Source organism: Durio zibethinus, chromosome 27, assembly GCF_047325235.1.
Source record: "Durio zibethinus cultivar Kanyao isolate XHJ-2024 chromosome 27, ASM4732523v1, whole genome shotgun sequence".
Classification (NCBI taxonomy): domain Eukaryota; kingdom Viridiplantae; phylum Streptophyta; class Magnoliopsida; order Malvales; family Malvaceae; genus Durio; species Durio zibethinus.
In genome coordinates, this window is record NC_143188.1 from 6,200,800 (window position 1) to 6,215,848 (window position 15,049).

The 15,049-nt window shown below is 31.2% G+C and overlaps 1 protein-coding gene across 2 annotated transcripts; it reads right to left on the minus strand.

Annotated features, from left to right (window-relative positions):
• Nucleotides 1-704: 704 nt before the first annotated feature.
• LOC111280201 (long chain acyl-CoA synthetase 6, peroxisomal-like) lies at nucleotides 705-10,732 on the minus strand. 2 transcript variants are annotated; one of them, XM_022867395.2, is made up of 23 exons: nucleotides 10,464-10,727; nucleotides 8,835-8,895; nucleotides 8,658-8,735; nucleotides 8,419-8,490; nucleotides 8,253-8,334; nucleotides 7,980-8,085; nucleotides 7,807-7,883; nucleotides 6,416-6,460; nucleotides 6,199-6,285; nucleotides 5,327-5,416; nucleotides 5,147-5,226; nucleotides 4,936-5,029; nucleotides 4,278-4,366; nucleotides 4,117-4,205; nucleotides 3,087-3,216; nucleotides 2,875-2,993; nucleotides 2,635-2,758; nucleotides 2,459-2,545; nucleotides 2,035-2,138; nucleotides 1,874-1,959; nucleotides 1,356-1,442; nucleotides 1,156-1,242; nucleotides 705-1,040 (listed from the first exon to the last, which is right to left on the minus strand). In XM_022867395.2, exons 1-23 carry the CDS (start codon nucleotides 10,585-10,587, stop codon nucleotides 948-950), a joined length of 2,091 nt encoding a protein of 696 aa, XP_022723130.2. In that variant the 5' UTR covers nucleotides 10,588-10,727; the 3' UTR covers nucleotides 705-947. The 2 variants fall into 2 exon arrangements, 1 of the variants encoding a protein (XP_022723130.2); XR_016334729.1 differs by lacking the exon at nucleotides 705-1,040 and adding an exon at nucleotides 1,566-1,591 and having other exon boundaries at nucleotides 1,193-1,242; nucleotides 10,464-10,732.
• Between the last annotated feature and the right edge of the window lie 4,317 nt (nucleotides 10,733-15,049).

Consider the following 15,049-nt stretch of genomic DNA (forward strand, 5'->3'; position numbering starts at 1 on the left):
CATGTGCATAGCATGAATTTAAAATTAGTTAAATTACAATTTATATATAATAAAATTTTTAGTAAATTTCTGGATATTTTTGAGTTAATAATTAAGTATAATTTACTTCAATTTTTTTTTATCAAATAAAATTTTAAAAATTTTATTCAATAAAAATTATGCATATTATTTTATATTAAAATAATAATTAGAATTTTAAATATTAAAATTATAAAAATAGTTCAAAATATTTAATATTTGAAATATAATTTTTTTATTATAATTACAAATGATATTTAGCTAAATTAATCTTAAGCATATATAAAACATATAACAAAATAAACAAATTTAAATTTAAAAACAAAAAACAAAAAACATATATTAAGCTTTAGGAAATTTAAAAAAAAAAAAAACGGAGGCATTAATATTCCAAAATTTAACTAATATGCCCCAAATACAAAAGTGTGGATGGACTTAACCTGCAGGTGAAGACCACATGGTATTTGGTTTCCTTGCTATTTTTGACTTTGTGATATTGTTCCACATATCGCTTTGAAAGCCTAAAACCACAGCTTTTCTTCACGATTTTGTTTTTAGAAAAGAATTATCTCAATAAGAAAATGTTGAACCCTTACTTATATAAATCACATTCGCATCCTTGACTATTGAGAATGTAGAATCCTTTGCTCCTCAACAGAGTCTTCTTGTACATCTCGCTTCATGTGTATGAGAATGCCACAAACATCCTTTTTTTCTTTTTATTTTTTATTCTTCTTGATGGAATAAAAACTTCCCAAGCATGTTTTTAAGGTTCAAGGATAAATGAATCATTTGGCAAGCATGTGTTAAAATCTGTATGACTAGTCCGCCTCTCTATTGCTAAGAAGGGAAAAAAAAATTAGTCTGCCTCTGCATTGGAGTGCTTGGTCATGGATTCTATATTTGCTTTCATTGCATTGATATCGCACTTAGATACGAGGAGAGGGATCAGATGTAGCAAGCTCTGCACACATGTTTGAAATTGCTTTTGCAAAATATTCCCTTGCTTGAGGTCTCTTAATCTGGCAACAAAGAAGAAAAGAGATGAGAATTTGTCATGTTAACTTTATTTTCCTTTTTGTTTTTTGCTCCAAGGTTTACACACACACACACACACACAACAGTATAGCCACTTGCCTTAAATGTGGGAGTAAGCAAACCGTTTTCCACCGTGAATGGTTCAAGAACTAAAGCCACAGCTTTTGCAAATTCGAAGCCTCTCAGCTGTTCCAAAATCAATCAATCCAAAATTTAAGGCCCAGCGAAGAAGGAAATGAAAAATTCAAAGTGCAATTTAAATAACTGGACAAAACAGTGAGTTCATCAAGCAGCATTGCCTGAGCTTCTCTTCCAACAGCATCCATCTCAGCCAGGACAGCAGCCCTTGCTCTTGGGTCATTGCACAATTGTCCTAATTCTTTGAACTGCAGTCAATCATCGCCAAATAACAATTTGCATGTGATTAATCGATATAGTTGGTATCCATAGACATTACACCAAATGGGAGAAGACAATATAAATAAAGTTCCGGAGAACAAGAATATGACCATATCAAAGATTATCCTTGATTTTGCTGCAACATAAAAAAACCAAAGGATTAATACTATGAATGGCCTTTGAACTAACGTAATACTTAAATTTTAAAAATTTATAATTTGATATTCATCTTTAATGTGGTTAGCTATAAATGATGATAAGTGACGAACAAATAATACTTCAAGTACTAAATTAATTATCAAATTTATAGTTTAGATATCATATTAGAGATTTTTAAAATTTAAATATCACATTAAACATTTCACTATAATTTCGAGGGCCATTCATAGCATTATCCCAAAAACAAAATATAGATCACCTTAATGCCTTCAGAAGCAGCCCATGCTTTCAAAACATCTTGGTCCACAGAGACAACAGCTACCAATGAAGAATTCAGGCTGTCACCTACCAAGCAAAACAATTAAGTGTCGTATCAGAAGAGTAAGGAGAGCAGGAAATCATCAAACCTTATTGTCTTACCATATATAAAACACTGGGCGATAAATTTGCATTTAGCATATACATTTTCAATTTTTTCTGGAGCTATGTACTCTCCCTGAGCCAGCTTAAAAATGTTCTTCTTCCTGTACCAATACACATTTCCAGTCAATATCTAGAGATATAAATGTCCCAGAAACACAGACACACGTCCATCGACAATTTAATTCAGGTAGCAGTTATTTGAATATAGCACCAAAGTACTCCAGAAAGTGAGGAAAAGGATACAAATGACAAAAAATGGTTAACAATTTTAGGTGACAATCATGATTTCTGTCCTTAATACAACATTTACTGTTGGAGTTATATGCACCATATGTAAAACAAGGATATAAACATGCTGTCCATTAGATCCTAGAGAGGTTTTAACATTTAATTAATAAGCACGTACGATTTATGACATTACCTATCAATAATCTTTAGACGACCTCCAGTTAACCATAGCCCTATATCTCCTGTATGAAGCCATCCATCTTCATCAAGTACTTCTCTCCTGTCCATTTTTTACATTTCAGACACATTCAATCTTTAGCATATGAAAGTTTCAAGAAGACAAAGATGGGTTGCATGTCAGGAGCGTACGTCTGCACTTCATCTTTGAAATATCCTTGGAAAACAATTGGACCCCTAACACAGATTTCTCCACGAGGATAGGGCAGGTCATCTGATGTGTAGTTCATTTCTGGGACATCCACAAGCTTTATTTCTGAAATAGGAAGGATAATTTATGAATTTAATGCAAAAAACTAAAAGGAAACATCACAAATAAAGCCAAAGTGCCACTGTTTTATAGTATGTTAGATTAAAACTGTAATAACTCACCACAAGCTGGACTAGGAGAGCCTACATGGCCAGAAAGAATGTCACTCTCATCCATACAGCTTACGACACATGAAGTCTCGGTCATTCCATAACCTTCAACTACTGGACAATCGAAGCAGCTGCAGATTCAAGACAGAAATATTGGTTAGAGAGTTAGGAGATACGAACAACTTTTTCATGAGCATTCAACATGCTAAAACTAGTTAACTTACATCTTCAAGAAGTCCGAGACATCGGGAGGCAAGGGTGCAGCACCTGAACCCATAAAACGAACACGTCCTCCAAGTTTGGCTTTTATTTTGTTGAACACCAGTCTATCCCACATAGGAGAAGGACTCTTTCCTTATGGAAGATGATACACATAATCAATACATATGAATGCTGTAAAGTGGTGAAATGGGACATATTCTTTTATAATATATAAGTGGGTGTACGTAAGTGTAAATATATGTATGTACAGTTGAGTTAGTCCCAATGGCCGTAGTGTTAGGAATTCACTAAATAGATAAAGTAAAAACAATAACTAAAAGAAAACAATCCTTTTGGTACGCCTGACATCAGATGTCAGTCTGGCAGGGTTACTTTAGTTCTTAAAAAATGAGCTAATAATTTCTATTACACATTGGTTAAACAAAATGCACAAAAAAATAGATACTATTTGGATGCTATAGTACACTTTCTAAGCATACAAGAGGGTAGAGGGAGGAGGACTGTAGCAGAATTTATGAAGTGATTGGATTTTCTGAAAATTTCCAAATCATTTGGGTTGCTGAATTGGTTGAGTGATAACCAGTTAATCTTCAGGCTTCTTAAGGTAAAATTAAACAGTCGAAAGGACAGTAAACTGTAAACCTGCAAACCTTTATGCTGAATTATTGATCACAACCATAATTAACTAAAGAATCAGTCTTAAGAGTTAATCTTTCCATGGCATTATTTTCCGGGTCACCATCGGCCATACAAAACGGACTGCAACTCCACACAACTTTACATATATAAATATAATTAATACATAAATGCAACGGTATTGACAAGTTGATCAATTAACAAATAAAGATTTTATTACGGTTTATTATTAAGTAGTTTCGTAACTCAAATCCATAACCATAATAAGTACATCTATGTTTAAATAGACTAGAGTTTAAGCAACTACAGTCATAATATAAGACAAAGGACATTCACCACTAACCTTCAGCCAGGGACAAAAAAAGGAAACACAAATCTAGTGAAGTAAGTCTTTACCATTCATTATTGCTTGCTTCTTAGAATTGTAGGCAGCATTAAAAAGTCTCTCCTTTAGGGGACCAGATGACTTTACAGCATTCACAATACTGCACAAAGGAAGAGTTTGATAAAATGATTCAATTAACATATCAGTCACAATCAACTAATCAGAGTAGTACCCTGCATAAATTCTGTTATACTGTCTAGGGACGCTGCAGAATAAAGTGGGTCGTAGAGCAACCATGTCATCCATTAATTTCATGTTATCCTACATGCAAAGATCAAGAACCAGCATTAAAGGCTTCATCTCAAGAACGAAAGAGAATTTTTCACATCTACAGAGCATACATAGTATCAAGAGGTGAGACTGCAGCTTCAAGAATATGGACGAGTTCTTAGATAAATTAGAGAAATTATAATTTATATGGATTTGAAAACAATCTGACTACTATTAACAAAAGAAAGAAGAAAAGAGCTTCACTACATTGAGCTACACTAGTTAGCTTTTACTTAGAAGGTAACCTTTATCCATCTAAAAATTCCAAAAAGGACAAAATAAAAACCAAAGATCATTTTGCAAATCAAATCCAATGACCACTAAAGAGTAGGATTCACAAAAATAAAGATGCAAACCTAGACATTCGACAGTCAAAACTTTTTGCTTGTTGAATTTGTTTTAAACAAGAATCACATGATTTCATTCAATCAGCAATTTCACAAATGCAGTCAGAATGTGGACCAGATGAATTAAATAAATTATTCCAGTTTAAAGGAAAAACATTGAACCAATCAAAGATCATATATGAGAGCAGAAGGGGTTTAGGTTTACTCTCATACCCCCTGGTAGAATCCAACTGCAACTCCAAAATACAATAAAGAGATCTGCATAGCTCGTTCGTAAATGTGTGCCAAAGGAAGATACGATATGAAACTGAAGAAAGGACAAATATTTCAGCAAGAAAGTGTATGTAAATACCAGTAGATTCATCCATAAATACTAACCAAAATATATTATGATTTGTATTTGTTTAACACCAATAGAACTTACACGTCAGTGGGGTTAAATTTTGTAGTAATACTGAATCCAGCAACACTTGCAATCAAGTTTCCATGGGTCAACAGAACTCCCTGGCCAAAATTTATGAAGAATAAGTAGGCGAATAAAACAACCTTCATTTACCTAATATGGTTATTCAGATCAGTTAAAATCCCTAGGACTAAGCTATACCTTTGGTGTTCCAGTTGTACCACTAGTGTAGCAAATGGTTGCAACATCATCTGGTTTAGGTGGGCAAAAAGGCCGAAGGTTACTGCGGCCCTGTAGGAACCATTCGCATGAGAAACAATTATACCACACAACGATAGAGCAACATTATAATATTGCATATTATCAGATAACCTTGAAGCCAGACTCCAATCGAATAAACAAATAAAATAAAAACACAGCATCAGAAATGAAGCCGAGAGCTTATCTATAGACACCAAAATCAGGAGGAATACGTCTACTGATAACATATTAGGCATGCAACCAAAGGCATTTTAGGCACAATTGTGTGTTGGGTTGTGGATGTTTGCAGAAATAAGTTTCTGAATTACCGTAAAAACATTATCAACCCTGAGTTTCTGGGCCACCAAAACCAGAAAAAGCAACAATGAAGATAAGGACAAGCCTCCTTACTTAGAGCATGGCCTCTAAGAAGTTGCCAAGATTAGAGATTAAATGATAGATTGATCATGTACAATAGAAAAAAGCCACTTAAACGCAACTAACATAGATTATTACCTGTGTACGGTCCAAATCAATTTATTAAGAAACAATGACATTATTGCTATGGAAAAGATATCTTGAGAGATACCTTGAAAGTCAAATAAGAAGAAAAGATATCCAAATACCAAAACATATACAGAAGAAAAAACGCAAGCCAAATTTGGAAAACTAAATGCATGCTTGCTCTTGTTTTAACCATTTGGGCAATCTGAAATAATAAACTTTAAAAGGTTATACAAGATCAAATCATTAATATTATTGATTCTAAAGTTACCAAGATGATGTCACTATAAGCTGCTACTGTGATGTAGATAAAAGGGATTTCTAATTACCTGACTCAATAATTTTGAATATGTCACGACTAGAATGCCAGTTGACGATGGCAGTGAAGGCACTTCATTGTCAAATCCTCCAACCACCTACAGAGTAGAGAAGCAAATAATTATACTCCTGAGAAAATGGAAAATCAGTATGTACTTTTTTCTCTTGTTCAAAAACTCAGCAAGAAGGTTTGAAAGGTTTGGCAAGAAAGATCAGGCAGGTTTATACCACAACCAAACAAACGGATGGAATCTCGGACAGAAACCTCAGCAACTGCAAATTCCAAGTGGAAAGATGAATAAATCTTGTGAAACAAATTCAGAATCCTCAAAGTATTATGGACTAGAATACAAAAAATGTGTCAAGTACAAAATTAATTAGTCAATGAAGTAAAATACAAGTAAAATTTGAGGGCTCATGCAAAATATTGGCTATTTCTTTCACTCATTTTAAACACCATTTAGAGGAAAAGAGAATAAGTACTTACGACCAATTGAGGGACGTAGAAAAAGGGATTTATGATTTACAGAAGAATGGGATTTAAATTCCAGAGTCTACTTCCAACCATCCAAATTACATGCCCAGGAAAGAAGTAAGAAGGAAGAACAAATAATGCAAATATTCCAAAGAAATAATCTAGAAGCAGTAAGATATCCTTAAAAAGGGAAACAAAAAGACTTGAGACCTAAAAATGCTGAAAACAGCTGTGTACAAGAAAATTACTCAAGCATGTCTATGAAATCATTGTTCTTGCATCCAAGAAAGAAACCAATGGCCCATATTGGTCAAAAAATTGGCTACCAAGGCACCAATGCATTCATGGTTCATAGCCAGAAGAGACAGATCTCACTCCAGTTAAGGACAGACATGAAGGAAGTGATCAAGAGGAGGAAGAAAGACACTAATAAACAATGATTTAACAGAGAAGACAACCCCATACAAAACCCTTACGCCGCATAAAGCTAAACGGCAGTGCCATGCTTACATAATGGTGTAGCAGTTAATGACATTTCGATGGTTGTCAAGAAATTGACTTTGACTTGTAACAAACACGTTCATTGTAACTTTTGAAGAAAAATCTCCCTTCAATTCATGAAGCAAGTAATTCTAGAGTTTAGACCTTAGAATAATAAGCAACATTTTTCATGCATTTTCCTAACACCTTCTGAGAGCACGCATTAAAAATAGTTTTTTTTTTTTTTTTCAAAGGAGGGCAATGGGAAGGGGGTGGCTTGGTTCGAAACCAAGCTTTAATATCTTTCTTAAGGCTTCTTTGCCATTAGGCCAAGAAGTGGAAGACAGCTTTATTCTATCGACATTGTGAAAGTCAAAAACCATTATCCTTTCTCGAAACGGCCACTGGATGCTCTGGGTAATCTATAGAGATATATATATATATATATATTTATATATTTAAGCCCTATTTAAATCTCTCACCCTATCCATCAGAGCCACAATCCAATTTTAGGAAGCAATTAGAAACTGGAAGAGATCTCATTCCTAGCATATAAAGAATATAGTTGCAGAAAAAAATTAATTCTTTCAAGATTATTTTTTCCAGATCAAATAGCCATCTTCTACTTATGTGTAGCCTGAAAAGGAGCACAGACTAGGCTTACAGAATTCAATGTTTGAGGCACGCAAAATATGGCTTTCACATCTGCATGATTTACAATGTACTTGACAGCATCTGGACCTGCAGAGAAACAAAATTTTCCATTAAGCATCTTAACAATAGGCCAAGATGAACAAACATTCAATTAAAAAGGAGATAATTTGGCCAGTGGCAAACCTAGAGTGTCATATAAAGGAACTGATACAAGGGAATATGCTGAGCAGGCATGATCTACAATGAGCCACTCTGGTCTATTGATGAAATATATTCCAACACAAGAGCCCTGGCATAATAGAAGCAGTAGAACCACATGCTACATGAGGAATAATCTATTAATTTAAACCGGGCATGTTATGTAATGCACATATGTTCACCAGGCAATAAACTTATTGCAGACAAAAGTTCTGCAGCGCCTAATATCAAACATATAATTACCGCTGAAATGCTTACCTTTGGTATTCCATGATATATTAGGCCAGAACCTATGGCTGCCCGAGCTGCACCAGCTTCTCCATATGTCATCCACTTGTACCTTGATGAATAAAAAATGAAAGTAAATGAATGAAGGAACTTTGACAACAAACTGTGACCTCCATTTTGTCAAAAGGAAACTTACTCTCCAACAGTTCCGTCAACTCGAATTCTTGTACCAAGATATTTGTAATCTTGGAAGGTATCAACCGCATATCTGAATAAAAAGCAAATAAAGAAATAATGAAAAGTGAAGAAACCATTTCAAGTACTTCAACATGAAATAGATGATAAAGCTTTCTTGTAATGCATGACAGCCACACACACAAATTTAAACGTGATTCGGACAGAAAAAAAAAAAAAAAAAAAGAAGAAGATGCTTACACAAAATTTTCGTGCAATGTACTGATATCAGGATGATCAGGAAATCTCGTCACAAGCTTCAATGGAGAGCGAGCAGATCTACCATAAGGAATAAAACTAAAATAAATATTGACAACAGCTGAACAGAGAAGGGACAATGCAGAACAAATAATACAAAGGATAGTTGCAGAGTCTTACCTGTATACATTCCATTTTCCTGTCTGCAATTTCTCTGGCAGCACAACACTATAACCCTGTTCTGCTCAAAAATCAATATCAACAGATAATAAAAACAGATAAATTAGCAATATATGTCAGCTTCTAATAGGTAAATCAGATAGAAACTAAATCCGTATTATTTATCATAATGGATAAATTGGCTATCAGCGCTAACGTCTCTTCGTCTATCATAAAATAGATGGCCACTTCCTACAATCCATGCAATTCAAACTCAAATCATTCTTTTACCCTATAGCGATAGTTCAACAAAGAGACCAGTACAACAATTTTTTTTCTTAGCTATTTAACAAACATCCAGTCGACCTCACCTACAACTCACAAACATGCCAGCCAGGCCCATAGGTCCTGCTCACAACTAAAACAAAGGAGATACGCCTCAGCATCTTGACACCCTCCAGGCATAGTCCATAATTTTCTACTCTCACTTAACACAATAAATTGCAGATTTACAAGAGACTAACTAATAGGCAAATTCCAAAATTGATTGCTTGACATCTTCTCTATCTAACGACTACTATTCAGACTACATTGGAACATGTTATAAAGGAACTAAACCTTCAAAGCAATTATTATCACCCCTATGACTGATATAGAACAATGAATTCATGTCAGACACCATCTAAATGAAGAAAAAAACAAAAAACACTATTACAAAAGCTTGTGTAGTGTGAAATACATTTTTTGGGTCTGCAGCCACATTGACATAACATAAACCCATTCTCTAGAATATATTCCTCTAACAAAGTCCATTTCATCTTTTTTTTTTTTTTCTTTTTCATCTTCACCCAACTCAACACATTTCAACCGGGCATCACAACCAGCTCTCAGGATATGAGTTAAATTATATAAAAAAAAAAAAATCTTAAAAAAATGCTCATTCTCAATTCTGTGGAGACAATGCTTCTAGCTCCCAAAGGGAAAACCAGAACCAGAAGCCTCCCGATAATATTAAATATCAACGTATTATAAAGTTGGGCAACATCCTTTTTTAACCAATATTACCACATTTCTGTCCAATGACATTACTCTTTCCCATGAACCAATATTACAACATTTCTATCAAATATCACTGACACATATTAAATTCGACTAAAAGTGCTTCTTGGGAGCCATAAAAAACTTGTCCATTACTTCTAATATCAGCAAACCAACCCATCGTCCATTGACTGTGTTGATGGAAAATGACACTAGAAAACAATCAAAGAGCAAATCTTTTCTATCTGTCTGAATGACACTCATAATCCTATTACCAAAAAATCTTACTTTAACAATCAACTTTATGCTTCCTATGAATAATTCCGGGGTCAAAAAAAGTAAGAATTTTTTCCACTTTCCGCATCAGAATAAGAAAGACCAAAAAGAAAGAAAAAAAAATTACATACAAAATTTAAAGAACAATCATTCAAAACCAAAAGCCAGACCAAAAATATACATTTATGATTTATAGTACTAACAAAAAGCATCTACTTTTTTCAGCAAAGGGCCATGAACCCATAAGAAGAAAACAGGATTAAAAACAAAACAAACCGACCAAGCATATATATCATTGTTCTTCTCAACCATACACACACACACACACACACGTACCAGAGACGAACTCACAGGCAGTAGGGCTAGCACGGAGGTCGGAATGAGAATAGGCAGAGGCAACGTCGGAGACAAGGTGGCCGTGAATGGTGTAAAGTCGACGTTGAGCTTTGGTTGAATCCATGGGAAAGCTGACGTGGATCCTTTCCTTTTTTTTTTTTTTTGTTTCTGGTTTTACTCTTGTCTCTGGGGAATCTTGTTATGAGAAAGATGATGATATTATGGGGTTGGTTGAGGTTTGAGATAAAAGCTTCGCCTTTGCGTTTTTATTGAAAAAAATAATAATAATAAAGGATAAATAACGGCCTATAAATGGAATATAACTTTTTTTTGTCCTTATTTTGTGTGTGGTTTTACCTTCTTTTCTTTTTTCACAAAAATGTTGCCTGTGTTTTTTATTTGTCTGATGTTTTTGGTAGGTGCCAGCACTATCACTGTTTTTCTTTCTGTTCTTGTCCAAATGTTTTAAGTACAAAACCTGTGACTTTTGCTTCCTTTTAATATTCATGTTTAATTTTCTTTTCTCCCTTGATCTTTTTCTTTGCTACTATTTCTATGTTTGTTTGTTTTATTTTTAATTAATTAAATATTTAATATTTTTTATACTACTTTCATTTCAAATTATTTGAATCATATTGATTTTCATGAAATTAAAAAAATTAATTTTAATATATGTAATATTAAATTTAAAATTTTTTTATAAAATTAAATTTCATAACTTTTAATATTAAAAAATAAAAAACATGCTTTTCAATTGCATGCTAAAAATTTGACTTTGTTAAATGTTTGGTTGAAGAGGTCTTTACATTTCACACAACTAAAAAGTGAAAAGAAAAAACGTGGTTTTCGTATTTGCAAGGACAAACAAACGCGATGCTTTGACCAGTGGCGATGGCAGTTTTTTTTTTTTTTTATTGGATGCAGCTTTGTTTTTCTTTTGTGATTAATTCGGGTAGAAGGTAGAGAGGAGGCAATTGAACAGATTTGAATAGGGATGTAAATAAAATGTTCGGAAAATAATTTGTGGGTAAATTTAATTTTTATTTATTTATTAAATATAATAAATGATTATAAATAATATTTTAAAATTCATTAATTAAATTAATAACTTATAATTATAATAAAATCTATTCATATTATAAATTAAATTTGTTCATATAATAAAATATAATAAATTTAATTTTAGTTTATTTACATATAAGAATATAACTAAACAAAATGTTTAGTAAATAATTTGTTAAAAAGTTTAATTTTTATTTATTAAATTTAACTAATAATCATAAATAATATTTCAAGATTTGTTAATTAAATTAACAGATTATAAATATAATAAAATTAATTTATATTTAATTCATTTACTCCCAATGCAAATATAAAAATAATTCAAACTAATTCAGAGTAAAATAATTTAAAAATTAATTTAAAATGACTCAACATTTAAATTTGTTTTGAGTTAAGGGTCAAATTTATCACTCCATTAGATTGGGAGCTTCACATTTGTCATTCTACTTTTGTTTGATAGAATTTTACAATCTTATTATGTTTTTAATACAATTCTAAACACCTGTGGATGAAAAAGAATATTTCATCTAAACTAAAAAATATTTGATTAAGAATTTTAAATTTTTTATTTTTTTATGTCAAAAATAAAATATTTTAGTTTAGTTTTTTAAGCTTATCCTATCCATATTTCATGATCTAACTAAGCATATTAATATTAAATTTTTTATTCCATTCAATTGAACCAAATTTTATAATATATATTCTATTCATCTATTTTGTTTCCAGACAAACTTATCTCATTCGCCCTTCTATTTTATTCCTCAAACCAAATCATGCGCTGTTAGGTAATTACGTAGCAGTTTTTACAACATAAAAATAATGTTGCAAATGTGGATTGAAAATAAAATTGGGGAGTGATATAATCATGCTACACCATTCACAAAAAGAATGACGGAGATAGCCCGTCGCCTCATGTTCCCTTTTTCGAATGTTGCATTAGAAAAAAGATGAATAGATTTTAAGTTTATTAGTCAAGATTTTCGTCCCGCTAATAGGCATTTTTTTTTTTTTTCAGATTGAAAATATGGATTTGCGATAGTTGATATCAAAACTTGAATTCATATGTGGTGTTTAGTATTTTTTTGAAAAATCATTATAAGAATATAATTATCAGGATAATTTTTTATCAAAATATTTTTAACACTCATAATTTAAAATCATTTTATCTGGTTAATAATGATTAATTTTTAAGAATTAAATATCGCTATATTTAGTATTACTAAAAATCAAATATTATTTTATTTAAAAATACAAAAATAATTAGACATATCATAATAATTATATAAATTAATAATTTTAAGTTCGCTTGAAAATAATAATTTATAAATATTAGTAATATTTATTTATTTTATAATAAAATATAATTAAATTATTAAATTAGTAAATATATTTATTGATAGATAAATTAATTTTTATAATATAAATTAAATTGATTAAATTATGTAAAAAATATTTGAAATAAAAAATCATATTATATATAAAATAGTAAAAAATAAAAAATATACAAATTAATTTTGAACTTATTACAATGAATATTAATTTGAAAATATAAAAATTTATAATATAAAATAATTACAATTTTAAGATGTAACAATTTTTTAATTTACATATTAAATGAGTAAAATTGACTATTGTTAATTTTACATATCACTTTACCTTGATGATAAAAGTTTCCTACTTTTTTGTTTGAGAATTATATCATCATCTAAGGTAGTAGTCTAATCAATCTCAATAATCCAAGATCATCGGCATAGGATCATCAAGTGCTTATCAAATACAATGATTTAATCATTATGTATAAATCACCATGATTTTTGGAGTGATCATCCTATACTAAACACTATCTTAGTGCTTTGAGCGGATGTATTGGTGTGCCTCCTAGTGAGATTTGTGGGGGCGTATTGGTATGCTAATCAGTGCTAGACAAGTGTTGCTACATGTGTGTTAGCATTTACTCTATGATCAATTGGATTGATTATAAAGAATTTGTTGTATTATGCATTATTTTTATCTATTAAAGATTTTTATTTTTAAGTTAATTTATATTTAATGTTATTTATTAAATAAAATTCATAAAAATTACTTTTAAAATAAAAATAAATTGCAATTATAAATCACAAAAAGCTAACATGGCAAAAAAAAAAAAAAAAAGAACAAAAAGGACTTTTTCAAAATTTTACTTTTTTTTTTCTTTCTTCTTTCTCCCTTATTCATCTTTTCCTTATTAATTACCTATTCACCCAATTCACCTTATTTTGTTGGTAAGGCAGAGGTCTAGTTTGATTGATACGTAATGTAGAAACCTAGGCTTACTTAGTAAGAATTTGCCACTGATTTATGCCAAAGGTTTAGTGACAAAACTTGTTTAGATGTCATTAAAGAATTAAATAAATTGAATTAAAATCTATTGTAAAGGACTACTAAAAGAGATTTAAAGAGCTTAAATCTTATATAATTTAGACCAACACTTAGTTGAATGTTATTTTGTTTCTAGTTTTGTGAGTGATTTGAAAGAAGATCTTAAATTTAGAATGAAAGCAAATGAGCCATCCACTTTAGCTGTAGCCTATAAGCAAGGTAAGTGACAAATTATCTTTGAAATTAGAGAACAAGAAACACGAAACACTTATCAAATTAAAACTTTCACCAAACATAAAATCAGCTTTCTAAAACTCCCTATAGTCATTGGAACTAGATACAAAAAAAAAAAAATGCTAACAACACCTTATCATTAACTCAATAACATATCATTATAGAGTAAAGAAGAACATAGAATCTATGCTACATATGTGATAAAAAAATTCTTCTCTGATCATGAATGTAAAAAATAAAAAATTGAATACAATTTTAACAAAGGAAACAAAAAAAAAATAGTGAAAATCAAAGATATTGGAGAAGATGCAAGGAAACTATAAAAAAAATAGGTCTTTAATGATAAAATTTACATCTTTAAAAAGAATTTTTATCAACGAATTTTTAGGTATTATCGATAGACTTTTGTCACTCACTTTTTTGGTAATGAAGGAAGTAGTTTCCCTTACTAATTTTGTCAATTATGTTTAGTGCCAAAAAACTTGTATCACACCGTTATTATCAACGATATTATTGATGAAATTCCATCGGTAATGTTATCAATTATGATGGAAATTATTGTCACTAAGGTTCAGTTACTTTATTTTATTTTATTTTATAAAAACTCAATTGGGAATGGAAAATTCCTTTGTTAATTTCCTTTGCTAAAACTTAAACTTTTAAATATCTTCTTCCATATTTTTTTCTTTTTTCTCAACATTTTTTTCTCTCCTAAACCTTTTTTGCTTTTCTTTTCCCAACCCTTTCTCCTAAAAAACCTATGCACCCCTCTCTAATGCTTCCATTCCCCTTCCAGCTTGACATCCCTCTTCTCTAAGGTGCTCTCAGCAAAACCTCAAGTGCAAGCCATCTATTCCTGCACCTCTATCCTAAGTGATCCTTTCCATTTGCCACCTCTACCATGGTGTGACTTGGCATATTCCTTCCAACTA